At 37.4% G+C, this 16,604-nt stretch overlaps 1 protein-coding gene across 1 annotated transcript in view; it reads right to left on the bottom strand.

The window, feature by feature from the left end:
• Window positions 1–16,604, bottom strand: part of IL15RA (interleukin 15 receptor subunit alpha) — a 63,650-nt gene that overhangs the window by 23,005 nt on the left and 24,041 nt on the right. The window contains 4 exon segments of the mRNA XM_069094265.1: window positions 3,477–3,509; window positions 4,204–4,479; window positions 7,828–7,887; window positions 8,893–9,087. Of these exon segments, the coding sequence (XP_068950366.1) occupies window positions 3,477–3,509; window positions 4,204–4,479; window positions 7,828–7,887; window positions 8,893–9,087 (564 nt within the window).

The raw sequence follows: 16,604 nt of genomic DNA, 5'->3' as shown, positions 1-16,604 counted from the left end.
TGCCTAACAACCATTCATGAACAAATGTTTATCTCCCCTTATGAGGGGAGATAACCAGCTGCACCTATGAATCCTTCACTGGATTATCCATAAGTAACTCCCTAGCCCATTATAGACATTCTGAATCCCTCGTTAGCCTAGGTTCCCAATATCCATCTTGTCAAACAAGACATTGATGGGTAGCAGATTGGGCACTTCTCAGTCAGCCCTGACCGACTTAGTGATGTTTCAAGCCTAAAACCACACCTCCAGGTAACACCCCCCCTTAGGTTATTTCCCAGTGAATTATGGGCAATATACCTGTGCAGTAGATATTAAAAGTACATGTTCCTTTAAGCACTGACCACTCCTTAACTCCACCCTAATCCCACCCTTACCTAGTTAGCATAATTGGCACAGGTTATACTATGGATTATCCTATAAAAACTTTAACTCTACCCCTTTAAGGTTGCAGGTTCCTTAAGACCTCCTGCCCGCTGTATAGCATAACAATTAACTTTTACCAACTCGACTCAGAATGCTTGAGCCTGTGAATTCATTCCAGGCTGCCCACCACGGGACTCTGGTCATTGGGGTCCCTGAAACACCTATCATCCCTTGTCACTACTGTTACTGCTACTGCTACTATTACTACTATTTCTCTCTGACTCCACTAGATTAACCTAAGGAGATAAATGAACAAGGAAAAGGTGCAAAAATATTTATAATTGCTCCCTTTGAAGTAGCAAAGAACTAGAAACTAAAGGGAGTCTACTGGGGAATGTTTAAACAAGTTATGTTGTATCATTGAGATTATTTGATATTTGTTTTTAAAAAAAAGAGAGGGCAATCAGTGGAACATACTAGGTATACAACAAACAAACCCAGTAGCATAAAGTTTGGGAATCCACTTAGTGGTGTAATAGATTGGCAGAAGTTAGGTTTAGAATAACATGTCACCCTATACACCATTATGGGTTCCGAATGGATACAAAAGACATACAAAAAATCACATCATAAACAATTTAGAGGAGAGAGGAAAAAAATTACTTTTCAGATCTGTGAATGTGGGAAGAGTTCATGACTAAACCAGTGATGGAGAGGATCATATAAAATAAAATGGACAGTTTTGATTATATAAAATTTAAAGATGTTTTATACAAACATCTAATATGGTTAAAATCATGTGGAAACCCGATAACCGGGAAATTTTTTTTGCAACATTTCTCTGATAAAGGAAAATAGGAACATTAGTGCACTAATATATTATTATTATACTATATTATATGTTGTGCTTAATTTCCCCAAGCTTATACAACATTTGTCATTTTCTTCCTTGATCATCTTGGCTGATATGTATTAGTTCACTGTTGTAGGGTAGCTAGGTGGGCAGTAGAGTTCTGGGTCTATAGTCAAGAAGACATCTCTCTGAGTTCAAATCTGGTCTCAGATGCTTGCTGTGTGACCCTGGACAACCTTAAACCCTGTTTGCCTCAGTTTCTTCATCTATAAAAATGAGCTGGAGAAGGAAGAAAAACCCAAATGGGGCCATGGAGAGTTGGACACGACTGAAAAATACTGAAGAACAAAGTGCACTGCTGGTGGAATTATGAACTATTTGGAACTATGTCTAGAAAGTAACTAAACTGTGCACACTCTTTGACTTACCTATACCACTAATTGGCCTATACCCCAAAGAGATCAAAGAAAGAAAAGAATATGTGTGCAAAAATCTATAGGAAAAATGTTTATAACAGTTCTCTCTCTACATTTTTATGTGTGTGTATACACACATATGTATGTATATACGTATGTGTGTATGTAACCCTAAACTAGAAGGTAAGAGAGTATCCTCCTATTAGAAAATGACTAAACACATTGTCATATATTAATGTGATGGAACACATAAGAAATGATGAAACAGACAATTTCATAGGAAACTTGGAAGACCTTAATGAAGTGATAAAGAGAAAAGTAAGCAAAACTATGAAAGCAAATAACAAAATAAAAATTATGTTATAGAGAAAAATAACTTTAGAGCTCTGATCAATGCAATGATATACCATGAATCCAAAAGAATAACATTGAAATATTCCACTCACCTCCTGATAAAGAGGTCAGGTATTTTAAATGCAGAAAGAGACATAATGGACAAATTTGTTTTGAGAGCTATATTTTGGGGGTTTATTTTTTAATTTATCAATGAGGGGTAATAGGTGAAACAGACTAAAAATATTTCTTAAATAAAAAAAATATTGGCTTTGTTATTTAGCTTTGTTAACCCTCAATCTTCTTATTTCTAAAATGAGGGAATTGATCTAGGTGATCTCTTAAGGTAACCTTAATTGAAAGATCTCTGGGCCTTAACATCTGAGCTGTCACTGTACCCTTATAACTTATGCTTGGCAACTGAACTTTCTTTTATGATGTCACATTATCATCTGGAGGTGACCCTGGTCCTTAAAAGCTATACCAGCAGAATTCTAACTTGGGCATAGTCTATCAGGTCAGATCCATTTTCACTGTAATTTATTTTTGGATTTTCACAGACCTAGACCCACTGTACTCTTTATCAGATGGAACATTACTCATATTTGTGACATACTCCCCCAAAACAAACAATAGCAACAACAGAAACCCCAAACATTTCTACACGTGGTTTGGACAAAAAGAATTGTATAGTAAGATATGATAGTACTGTTATCCCATCCATATCACGATTTTCCCCATCGTGGTTTTGATAAATTGCGGGTTGGTATAAGAAATTAAATGGGAAATTTGGGGGAGTTTTGCAGAAGCTGCAGAAGATACGTAAAGTCCAGAAGATAACACAGAACCTATAACCAAATACTTAACCCAAATTTACAATTAGGTACTGTAAACACTCCCTGAAAGAAAAATAAAAAATTCAGACTTCTTCTCTGGTATGAAGGGAGTCCCAAAAAATTTTACACAGATTTTCCAGATTGAAGCGGACACCTTGCCTCTATCCCCTGAGATGTGAAAGGAATAACTATAATATCTTAAATGTTGTAGCCATTGTTTATTCTAATTATCATACAATTAAAATTTTATGTCAAAATCACATTGTCTGACATTTTTTGTTAAATAAACAACTCCTCTGGTTGACCTATGGAGACATTCCATATTTGTTTTGTGTCAACTCTTTTTGATACTTTTTACACCTGCTTTTAGAAATAAATTCTAAAATCATTGGAGAACTTTCAGTCTTTTAAGAAGGAATAAAATGATTTTTAGCTTGATAATATGTTTTTCTGTAAAAAAAATAAGATGGAAATTCTGGTACAAGGTATCTTAGTTATATATACATTTCAGCTCCACCTTTATTCCCCACTAAAGATTTTGATTACTGGTCTCTTTTTTGTTTTGGTGTTTCCATCTACAATAGCTCTTCCCTACTAGAGGGTAAACTTGAAGGCAGAGACCACACTTTTTTTATTTTGTATTCCCTGTATATCCAACTAAAGAGCACTTACCAGAAGCAGATACAATAACATTATGATGTGCATCTGCAAAGGAAAAAGAAGATGAAAAGTGTTTACTGCAGAACTCTGAGGTTGCTAAATAGAGCAAGTGTTTCTTGCCACCCCCCCCTTCCCCTCCCTTCCCCACTGATCTTTAACCAAACAGACACAGGAAAAATATGACTAAAATATAGATGCTTGACTCATTCTTTTGGAAATGTAAGGGTTGTCACAAGATGTTTCCTGGAAGAATAAATAATCTGACTCACTAGAAGTGGGGCCAGACTTTTGGATAAGAAAAGCCCTGGCAAACACATGACAGAAGGGGGTCAAGACTCCAAATAATATCCTATTTGAAATACAAAGCACCCCCAAACTTCTAAAAAATATTTAACACAGTACAATACAGCAAATAACTACACTATGAAGTTTCTGTCATTGGAAAGTATCCTTTATTTCTCTGTAGTGGAAATTATTAAGTAGATGCTACAATTTGATGGTTGAATCTGGAAGCTGTATGCCCCTTTTCCTATGGACTTGGCTAAGTTAGGCCATTATTGCATAGAATAAAAACTATAGGCTGTGGGAGTACCCAGGAGCCAAAGGAAGAGGACCAACTCTGCACCTGAATGTAACAACAGCATGCAAAAACTGCTTTGCCCGAGCTGCCAGACCAAATTCGAGTGACAAGAAATGTGGAGCTAATCTTTCTGACAGTGGAGAGGAGGAAGTGGCTAACCTGGTGTTATCCCATGGGTACTGGGGGAGGATTGCTCCATGGTCTGTGTTGTTGTTTGAGCCAGGGTTGTGAAGGACCAGTTTCGGGTTGTTATTATGACTGTTGCAGAAGGTGGTTCTGATGGTATCTCCTTGGAGACTGGCTTCGAGACCATACCTGTTAATGCTGGAGATGCTGTGTGTGTGGATGATGAGAGGGAGATAGAGGATGACACCATGACTGTCTCTGTTGCCACTGTGGCGTCTGACTTTGAAGCTTCTGGTTCTATAGTGAAGCCTGAGATATTGAGAACATAAATATTTTAAAGCAAGTCTCTTGTGGCAGGGGTTGGGGTGAAGACTGCTTTAGAAACAGAATCTAGTAATTAGAATCTAGTTCTGACCCTACAACACTAATCTAATATTAACCTCTGCTCCCTGAAACTAACCTTTTGGGACATCTCTCAAAGTGTAACATTTTATCTTATTCAGAATGACTACCAAAGTTATGGGAAGTAGACAGGATCTGTTATTATTTATTCTACACAACATAAGGAAAAGGATACAAAGGTTTTAGTAGGTACAGATATGCAGAAAGAAGCATTTCTATAATATCTGTGAAGCAAAATATCTGGGAAGATTTATTTTAAAATAACAAATACTATATTTACCAAAGATGCCTTGTATTCAAGTTTTAAATTTCTAAAATTTTCTCAAAACCTTGAAATAAGGGAAACCCTTAGCTGTCCAGTTCTCCCAGCAGAAGTAGAGAGAATCAGAGAGTTAAGTACCTCAATCCCTGTTTGTAATGGGAATGTAAATTTTTAAGATCTTCCCTGCCCCTAGGCTTAAATGCACCTGGATCCTGTGGTGGGAGGCTTGTTTTTCAAGAGATGCTTTGTGATTGGGCAGTGGGTCAAGAGGGTTGTTACATTCTCTGAGCTTGGAGAAGGCTATATAATCCCTGATGTGAGGCATAGTTTTGGGGCTCACTTTGAGAAGTGTTATGTGATTTTACCAGATGAGACTCTGGGCAGCCCTTGAGAGCCCCCTGGCTTTGAAAACCCAGATGTTGATGCTTCCTTCTCTGGTAACTGTGATTAGGTATGGGTGTATGTAATGGTTGGACAGTTTGGAAGCCTGTCTGCTGAAATGTTTCTCTGTCTTGTAACTTCTGCTTGTAACTTCTGTATACTCTGAAGTTCGGGGTGCTGACCTTTTTCCCCTGAACTAGGTAAACAATATATGTTTGATTGATTAAAGCAAGATTGTTAACCCATTTTGAGTTGCTTTGCTTTAGAAAAGCAGATCTAAGAACCTGTGTTGGCAGGCACTGTGGGGATGCTGGGGTGCTTGCTGCTACACATGTTCTAAATAGCTTGACCATTCCTGTGTGGTACTTGGTGGCAAAATGCAAATATGATGTGATATTTTTTTTCCAGTTTCCATAAAAGGAATTATAGCTTAACACATAACTTTCTAATATAGCCCCATATAGTATTGGATGATGATGGCCTCAAATTTGCTTGCTGACCTCAATGTGAATGTAGCTTTCTGGAAAGCAAGGTCCTTTTATGTCTCTCTGATCATATCCATTTATGGCTTCTTCTATGTACTCCCCTAGCTATAAACTCAGTATAGAATCTTTACTTTCCTTGCTGCCGCTCCCATTTGTCATATTCTTCCCAAAGAAATGCGCCAAAGCATCATTTACATGATGTCATATAAATATGGTGGACAGATATCTTGGAGAAGCAAAGTTAGCACATCTGTGGCACGTTGTCCGAGTTTTTTTCATCAAAATATTTATAACGGTACTTTTTGTAGTAGCAAGGATTGAAAATAAAGTATATCCATTACATTTTTTAGTCACTTTTTAACCATAAGTGTAATGGAATTTTTATGGTGCTATAAGAAGCAACGAATATGAAGAATAGAGAAAAGCACAGAAAAATTTACGTGAACAGATGCAAAGTGAAGTAAAAAGAGCCAAGAAAGCAATATGCACAACAAATGCAATAACGTAAATGGAAAAAAGCATAACGTGATTGAAAATGACTGTTGTGAAGTGACACAGAACAAGACTGACTCCTCATCCTCTTACTCTCTTCTTAATTCCTTATAATCCAGCCTCTGACTTTATTGTTCCATTGAAACTGCTCTCTCCAAAGTTACTAGTGGCCTCTTAGTTGCCACATCCAAAGGCCTTTTATCAATCCTCATTCTCCTTGACCTCTCTTCAACCTTTGACACTGTCAGTCACTCTTTCCTTGATATTCTTGAGGTTTTCAGGATACTACTCTCTCCTGGTTTTCCTCCTTCCTATCTTATCTCCCCAGGTCCTTCTCCAGTTCACATCCTTTAACTGCTCGTTAGAGTTCTACCCTGGGCCCTCCTCTCTTCTCCCTCTATATTACTTCATTTGGTGATCTCATCAGCTCCCATAAATTTAATTACCATCTCTAAACAGACAATTCTCAGATCTACCTATCATGCCTCAACCTCTCTGTTGACCTCCAATCTCACATCTCCAGTTGCCTTTCAGACATCTCATACTGGGTATTCACTAGACATCTTAAACTGAACACTTCTAAAACAGCACTCATTTTTCCCCCCCTAAACTTTCTATCCCTTCTTACTTCCCTATTACTATAGAGGGCAACATCATCATCCCAGAACCTCAGGCTCACAATCTAGGAATTATCTTTGACTCCTCCCTATCTCTCATCCCCCCATATTCAATCAGACACCAGGGCCTATTGATTATACTTTTGCAGCATAATTCAAATACACCCCCTTCTGTCCTCTAGTGTAGATCTCCTCAAAACTAGTTGTCCAAGTTTTTGACAGCAGAACTGTCAGACTTGGAGCTGAGAATTTTTGATCAAGACATAAGGGTAGATCTGGGAATGTATGTGATATAGCAAAAGTGAAATCTACAGAAAATTCCTGAACTTATTTTTATTCTAAATATCTTCCTTTAAAAAAACAAACAAACCAGAACTGTTTACTGTTAATTGAAAAAGACTTATCTCTTCTCATTTTCTCCATATATTCTTTGGTGGATGCACTAATGGATAGTGAAATAGATGAAGAAGAGACAGCAGAAGAAACAAAGGGCCTGGATGATATGCAAACACCATATTCTATCTTTAACTAATCTATAGTTGACTATAAAATTAGAATGTGACCAGCTAAGAATTTAGTGTATCATTCTAGAAATTTGTAATTGATAAACAAAACTTATCCTGAGAATGAACAACACTGAAGAAACTGGGATGGAAGATTACCCCAGGTTCAAGTGAAATGCGATAGTATTTGTTACTACACACATCATAGTAATAAACCAATTATCATTATTCTGATTTAAGGACTCTTGGATTTAATCTGAGACTCTCAACACTTCACCTTAAAATGATGCAAATTATGAAACATAAAACCAGGATGTGAAACAAAAGTCAAGTTACCTTGATTTTAAAGAATCGAAAGTAAGATGTTGTTAGACCTTTCCTTTAGTTGTAGCTATCTTTTTTTTTTTTTTACAAGTGTGCTAAGTTCCACAATTTATGCATTTTTTGGATATGGAAATAAATGTGATAGTAGGAAAAAAGAGTCCTGCAACAACATCTCATTGAGATATTCATACCTTTTCCATCAGGGGTGAGAAGTTCCTTTGTTGGCTTTTGGTGAACCAAGGCAGGATCTCCTAGAGAAGATAATTAAATGATATTTATGGCTGAATTTTGAATTGTGGTAGTTCAGAAATGTAAATACCTTTTGTTATTTATTTTTTCTTTTTAACAAAGAGGTAGTGATTTTCTTTTTAGGCTGGCTGCCTTAGAGGTACAAGTAATGAACTAAAGATTGCCTTAAAATTCCTCCAGCTCATTGATCAACATACAGATGGTCAAAGTACAAATGATCAGATTATATAATTTTACTATTTTGAGTGTCAACCATGACTTATATAGATGGCAGTTTCCTCTGAGGGTAATACTACCAGTGGCAGGGGGGAGAAACTAGGAGAAAGACCTGATCTCTTTTACCAGGACATAAAAACCCACTGTAAGGACTATGTGTGCTATAAATTCTGTTGGACTCTGTGAAACTAGAACTCTCCTAATTCCCTCAAAACTTGAACAGACCATATCTTTTCATTTGTTCCTTAATTGCTATGATATTGACTCCCACACCCGAACAAAACCCAGCACCCTGCCTCTGTCCCCTTTCCTTAGCAATCTACATCTGATAACTGCTTCTCAGCTTTGTACAACTTTTCTTGCACTTCTGGCCCAAATGGGAACCTCTTCTTCTTCTAGGTCATACAGTCTATAGCAGGTCTTTCTCTAGCCCATGTTTAAGTGTTCTAAACACTTTCAAGTCATTTCAATGGGACAGGTCAAGGGGCAGCATTATCTTGGACCTCATAGTCAGGAAATGGCTGAGCTGGTTAGGATAAGTCTTCTAATTGATAATTTTGGGGGCATGATTGCAGATTCTACACATTTCTACCCACCTAATTCAACTCTATTAGTAATGCAGCTGGTGAGGGAATGCTGACAGGAGTCCTAGTATTCCATTCAGGCCTCTATGTCAAAAAAAGAACTCTTTCTAACAAGCCATCTGTACTTTGATCATTCAATGATTTATATAGCTTTTGGTATGTTCTTCCCCACTGACCCAGGAAAGCTGTAGGAAAAGGGCCACTTACTGATGCACTTCAGATTGGTCTCTGTCCAGTGGGCAGTGTTTGAGTTCTGGTCAAGTATACACTGAATAAGGTTGGATGTCCCAGCTTGACGTTTGAAGCCTGAATTACAAACATACCGTTCCTTGGATTTTACGCTGTGACTCTTGACTTGAATATCTGCATGTTCAACAGATCTGGGAGTAGGGCATGTTACTTCTGTAAAAATACAGAGCAGGAAGATTGGAATACTCAGGGCTACTGTTACTATAAGGCCTATTAAGACAAATGTCCCATGTTCTAGAAGGCTGATAAAAAACAAAACAAAACAAAAAACTTCTGTGGCTTGGAAGTCTTTCCAAGGATCTCACAGCCCCATTTGAGCATACCAGTGACCTTACACTGCTAGTAGCATGAGCATAGGAAAAGCTGAGGTAACAGAAGATCCTTCTTCATATTGTGGCATAGTACAGGTGAAAATCCTGATTCAGATTAGCTTTGTGGTTTTTGGCACATCATTTAATCCTGGGCATCTCAATTTCTGCACTTAAAAAATGGAATAATAACAATTGTACTAATTACTTCACAGATGTTATGAGAAAAGTACTTTAAATCTTAAAGTGCTATATAAATACTTTTTGAGTACTTATCATGTGCAAGGTATTAGAATAAGACCTGGTCCCTACCCTCATGGAGCTTACAGTCTAACAAAAATGAAGGAAATTAATATTACTTATTATTTTACCTAATATAAATTGCTACAGGTCCTGGGAAAGTGGTCATTTGCAAGATCTTGGTAACATCTAAAATATGTATGCTCTATCATAGTGATGCAAGGTAGAGTCAGGTGTTATGAAAAGTCTGAAAGGTTCCCTTAACAGTCAGTCAATCAATAAACATTAAGTACCTACTATATGCTAGACACTGTGCTAAGAACTGGGAATACAAATAAAAGCAAAGACAAAACAGTGGTACCAGGTAAATTACGGCTAAACCATATGGACTAAACGGTGTAAAGTCTCAGTCGATATCATTGGCTTATCTCTATGTGTCATGGGGTCTTGTCCATGGTCACAGACAAAATTTTCACTGAAATCAAGATTAGTAAATAAAGAGGTGAATTTTATCTGAGAAGAAAGAGACTGTGGAAGCTCTGGAAAACTCTGTCCCTTCTGCTCAGCTCTACTGCAGAGAAATCACATAGGATTTTAAGGTGTAAATTTCAATGGTTCAGAGGATCTGCAGCCAGAAGGAATCTTAAGAGGAAAATGAGAACTGGAGTGGTTTGGTAGCTTCCCCAAGGTCACACAGGTAATGAGTGGAAAAACCGGGATTTGAACCCAGGTTCTATGACTAAATTCAGTGCTTTTTTTTTTGCAGAAGCACACTCTGCCATACCAATGCTCTAAAGGCAGTTTTATGTCTGCTTAATTCTACAAGCTTTTTTGCCTGCTTTCATGTCTGCCTTCACTGATGGCTAACAGGTTCCCCTAGTTCATCTCCCACCATAAAACTCCACTAATCTCTGCCATACAAGTGTACTATTCTAGTCATGTGGCCTGTCCTGTTGCTAACTATCCCTCTTCCTCCAAGCCAGACTTCCCCTTAGGCCTTATCCTCACCTTTATAATGACAGTGTCCCAGGAGAGTCCTGTTTCATTGTTATCAAACTTCCTGTTATCCTCTTCCACTCATTCTGTCTTTTCTAATTAACTAAAACCTGGGCTATCAGCTATAAAGTTCTCTTTTCTCCTTCTTCCTACCTCCCCACCCCAATCTCTCAAGACCAGAGATTAGTTAGTACACTCTTTGCTTTCCAGTATCTCTGTCAACATTACTCAATTACCTCTTATTTGAATCTTTTTTGGGAGGGTCTCATTTAAGGTTAACACTATCCAACTACCCAACTCACTTCTAATACTCATTACTATCATCTATCAGTCTTCAGATGGCTTACTGTAATAGTAATGTAATTTTGAATTTGAAGATCCCTTTGTGTTGGCAAAAGTAGCAGGTACTTAATACTTAGTAACTGATCAAGCCTCTGATTGGGGGAACAGAAAGTATGAATTCCTGTCTCCTGTTAACTGATATAACAGGAAGGGATTGGCAGAAGGAAGTGAAGTAGGTAATACTGTGTATGTAAGAAAAGCCCCAGAGAGGCACAGTCAGAATTTCCTTGAGACCAAGATCTGGTAGCAGAACAGCTACAGAAGAATGGAGAACTGAGTCCTGAAAACTTATCTTGGTGGAGCTTCTACTGAACAGGATCCCAGGAGCCTAGAGCCCAGAGCCAGGAGGCCAGGAGCCAGGAGCCCAGGTGACGGAAGCATGACCAGGATGCTGAGACTTTGTTTGTTTGTGGCTTGGTTGAGCCTTGAATTCCTTGGAGCAGAAATGGTGAAGGATCTGACATGGACCGGACCTTGTGAAGTCCAATGTGAAGCAGGACTTCCCCAGAGAGCTGGTCAAGGAACTGGGAGCTGTCTGCCATTGAATCCAGGTAGAATCTGGGACCATGGAGGGGATCCAGGGAATCTGAGAATAGGCTCCAAGTCAAGATGAAGAAAAGACCTCTCCTTGGGTACTGAGTAATTATGGAATTATAGTTTACTAGTGACCTAAAGGGTGGAGAGTTTTGTGTATGACACTTAGTAAGACTTTGCTGAATAAGTGACTGATTGTACTTTGACTATTGTTACTGATTAGTGACTGATTGAGTTAATCAAGACTTTGCCCCAAGAGTGGAAGACTTTGACTGTGTACTTTGATACTACTGATAAGTGACTGATTGAATTAACTTAAGAGTGACTATTTTACTTTGAGACTATGTTGTGAATATTATATTGTGATTTTCTGTGATAAGTTGAAATATAGTGAATGCTGTATTTTGAATTATGCTGTACCTTGATTTTCCATGGATGTTTTGCTTTTGTTATGGAATAAATAGAATGATCACTACACTGAGTAATCAGAACCTTAAAAAAACCTGTTTATAGTAGCAGTTCTTCTGGAAAGCTTCTGTGCATGGCATTACACTTACCTACTTTTCCTCTATTATAATAGCATTTACTTCAGTCTCCTTTGCATTCTTTTCCTACCATTCATCCTGGGAGTCCAAATTTTCTATCCTGAAAACCAATTCAAAACCATTTTTCTCCAGATTGTTGAATTTATTAACTTCTGTGACCTTTATCCCTACCTTCCTTAAGCTAATCATCATGGTGTCCAGCCTAGAATCTTATCATCATTCAAAACTGCTGCATCTCCAAGATCCTCAATTCTGAAACTTCCTACTCTGACCATAGTTTGATCACTTCTACCTCTTCTTCCTCTCTCCCTTACTCCTTCTAATCCCTGAGCCTTCATATAGCCACCTTCTTTGATTCAATTCAAACCAATTCAATTAATCAGCCATGTTTTTAAAAGTACCTACTAATGTAAGGCATTGTGTGAGTATTTGGGGTACAAAGATTAAAAGAGTTTACAGCTTGCTAGGAGAGTAATAAGACATGCACATAAATAAGGATAAAACAAGATAAAATGAGATAGAGGAAAAAGGAAAGATGAAGATAAAATATTATGGAAAATTTGAGGTAAGAGATCATTTTAAGATAGGAAGATCAGGGGAAAATTATGGAGAAGGTGGCACCTGAGCCTTCCTTTGGAGGAAGAGGATTTTAATAGGTAGATATGAGGTGAGAAGAATATATATTCCAGGCATGGTGGATTCTGAACAAATGCACAGAGGTAGGAGACTGAAAGAGGAGATTTTGAAAATTCAATTTATCTGGAATAGGGAATACATAAAGGGGAGCAATGTGAAATAATGCTCCATACCACTCTGTACTTTTAGTTTGTCAGTCTTGTTCTGGTTTACCTCTTCACTACTTAGTTTTTACCTTGTGGTTAGGCAATTCAATCATGACTCTTCTTTCTTAATTGCTTTGTTTCCACAATCTACCACTTCTTCTATTCTAAAAATTTGCAATCTTGGGCAACTCCTACGATCTGCCTTTTTTGTTCTTATTCCTAAACTGCTGACCCCTGCTGAAGGAAATAGTGAAATCATTCTGAATACGACCATGACAAATTTATGTTTCCTAGTTTGCTGCATCTGACATTGCTGAACACCTTGTTCTCCTAGACACTTGTCCTCTCCCTCTCTGGAATTTCATTACATTACTTTCCTGGTTTTCCTGTCTAACCGCTCTTTCTCAGTCTCCTTTGCTGTCTCAAGCATATACCTCTTCTGAGTATAGTTCAACTGTTCTTCCTTTCCATGTTTATTTAATGCCATTTAAACTTCCTCATATATTATACTAGGAATGTAATGTTATAGTCCCAAGCCTGCACCATTTTCCCAACTGGTGTGAATTAATCAAAGAACATTTATTAAACACCTACTATATTCCAGGTACTATGCTAAGTGCTGGGGATACAAAATGAAGCAAAGGACAGTCCCTGATCTTAAGAAGCTTACAGTCTATTCAGGGAGACAAGAAGACAACAGACATAAACAAGGCAAGCAACGTGCGCATAAATAAAATCACAGAAGACACTGTCATTAAAGTGAGTTGTAGAAGATGGGATTTTAGTTGGGACTTAAAGGAAACTAGGGAGATTTCACCACAAAAGGAAGGAAATTTAAACTGTGGTTAGAAATGTCACCAATGAAGTGCTTTGGGGAAAACAAGAAGAGAAAGGAGTTATTTACTTGGATTATCTCTCACCAACTGTCACAACTGCCTTTTGGGCCTGTGAACTCTTGCTATATACTTTTCCTTTCTCCTTGTGCTCTCCTGAGTGTGCACTCATCATTTGCATCCTGCTCTCACACCAAAACTTTGATGGAAGTCCCTTTCTTAAGGCCACCCGATCTTCAAAACAAACATCAAAACTTCAGCTTTCTTAAATGCCTGAGAAAAGTCTAACTTCAAGGATTTGGAAGGTCCTCCAAAGTCTTTGGGATCCCCAGGAAGTCTTCCAAAATTTCTGTGATCCTGAGTTTTGGCATGTGATAGGACCACTGTCATTGACAAAGGAATAGTTTGTCATAGATATCTTGACAAGTTTTATCCCCCCTCATATTTCACCTATTTACTCTCCTTCTAGTTCCATCCATAAATACTCTTGGGGGGTGATGCAGCTTTCTATACATTTGATGTTCCTAATACTTCATAATCAACATCTTTCTCCATAAGATATTACAAATGAGTTTATAGGATTATATACTTAGAGAAGAACTGCCCTTGCTATTCTTCTCTAAATTTATAGCCAAGAAGATCAAGTATTTGTTGACTGAGATAGTTTCTAGGCTTTCTGATCACCTCATTGATTTCTATCAGTTAAACTTCATTAGGAAATGGAAGTAATTTTTGTTGATGTATGTCCATTCTTTTGTTCATCTTCCATCTTTTGATATCAACACTTTCCTTAAACATAGTATGGGTTTGCTTTAACTGTATGCCATATAGTTTCATTTTTATTCTTCTAATGTGGCATTTCTTTTGATCTTTGCTCTAACAAGTACTTACTATATCTGGCACTATCTAACCTCTCTTTTTGAAGTAAGTACTTAGACATGAAACTCCTGATCTACACACCTTTGGCCTCTTTCATTTTTTTAACTCTTGGGCCATATTTTCCACATTTTTTTGACATCTACCCTCATGTTTATATTTGCTCTGAACTTACCAATTATCAAAGTTTGTGCCAATTTAATTTGGAGAGTTTTACTGAGTTTTTTAAAAATAGAATTTATTTACCACCTCAAGATGCAATTATTTTCATGGTAGCCTCTTTAATTAAAAAAATCTAAATTTAAAACCATTTTAGATTTAACAAACAGAAAAGGGAGTGCTTCTACAGGCAAAGTAAAAAAGAAAAGGAGGATTACACGTAAAAAGGTGAATCTCCATTATGTGTAGCTTGTTTTTTTAATATGTTGCTGTTCAGGTTTGTCCTACTCTTTATGTCTCCATTTGGGTTTTCTTGGCAAAGATCCTGGAGTGGCTTTCCATTTTCTTCGCCAACTCATTTTATAGATTCCCTCATCTGAGATAAAGATGATTAAGTGACTCGCCCAGGACCACACATCCTAAGTTCTTCAGAGTTGTCATGGATCATTGTATTACTGAGAATAGGTAAGTCATTCACAACCAATCATCTTACTATTGTAATTTTTGCTGTTGTAATATTTGCTGTTGCTTTGTACCCAGTGCATTTCACTTTGCATCAACCCATGTAAGTCTTTCTAGGTTTTTCTGAGAGCACCCTGCTCATCATTTGTTATAGTACAATAGTATTCAGTTAAAAGTATATCCCACAGCTTATTCAGTCATTCCTCAATTGATGTGCATCCCCTCAATTTCTAATTCCTTGCCCCCAGAAAAGAGCTGCTTTAAATATTTTTGTGCATATAGGTCCTTTTCCTTTTTGTTTTTAATCTCTTTTGGGATACAGACCTAGTAATGATGTTGCTAGGTCAAAGGGTATGCATGGTTTTATAGCCCTTTAGGCATAGTTCCAAATTGCTCTATAGAATGATTTAATCAATTCATAACTCAGACAACAGTACATTGATGTCTCATTTTTCCCACATCCCCTCTACCATTTGCCATTTACATTTTCTATCCTATTATCTAATCTAATAGGTATGAGGTAGTATCTTAGAATTGTTTTAACTTGCATTTCTCCAATCAAGTGAGTTAGAATATTTTTTTCATATGGCTATAGATAGATTTAATTATTTCATCTGAAAACTGATGATATCTTTTGATCATTTATCAATTGGGGAATGGCTCTTATTTTTATAAATTTGACATAGTTTTCTATATGTTAGAGAACTGAGGCCTTTATCTGAGAAACTTGCTTCAAAAAAATTTCTTTTAGTTACTATTGCTAACTGTATTTCCCTCCATCCCATTTACCCTACTCCTGTTTATTCTATTCTCTCTCTCCTTTTGCCCTGTCCCTCTCAAAACTGTTTTGCTTCTGATTACTCCTTCCTCCAATCTGCCCTCCCTTCTATACCCCTCATCTCCCTTCTCTTATCCCCTTCCCCTTCTATTTTCCTGTAGGGCAAGATAGATTTCTATACCCCATTGCCTGTATAGCTTTTGTTTCCCATTTGTATGTAAAAACAATTCTTAACATTTGTTTTTAAAACTTTGAGTTACAAATTCTCTCCCTTCTTCCCTCCCCACCCACCCTCATTGAGAAGGCAAGCAATTCGATATAAGTTATACGTGTGTAGTTACGCAAAACACTTCCATAATAGTCATGTTGTGAAAGACTAAACATATTTCCCTCCATGCTATCTCTCCTCTCCACTTATTGTATTTTCTCCTTTGACCCTATCCCTTTTTAAAAGTGTTTGCTTCTGACTACCCTCTCCCCCAATCTGACCTCTCTTCTATCATCTGCCCCCCTAATCCCCTTCCCCCTTAGTTTCCTGTAGGGTAAGATACTCAGTTGAATGTGTATGTTATTCCCTCCTTAAGCCAAATCCGATAAGAGTAAGGTTAATTTATACCCTCTCACCTCCCCTCTTCCTTTTTCTTGCTTCTTTTATGTGAGATAATTTACCCCATTCTATCTCTCTTTTTCTCCTCCCAATACAATCCTTTCTCACTCCTTAATTTTATTTTTTTAGATATCATCCCTTCATATTCAACTCACTCTGTGCTATCTATCTATCTATCTATCTATCTATCTATCTATCTATCTATCTA

Source organism: Petaurus breviceps, unplaced genomic scaffold, assembly GCF_028583685.1.
Source record: "Petaurus breviceps papuanus isolate PSGF00001 unplaced genomic scaffold, PetGlider_PUasm1.0 216, whole genome shotgun sequence".
Taxonomy (NCBI): Eukaryota; Metazoa; Chordata; class Mammalia; order Diprotodontia; family Petauridae; genus Petaurus; species Petaurus breviceps.
Note: the sequence above shows the minus strand (reverse complement) of the source record. Positions and strands in the feature narration are given on the sequence as shown.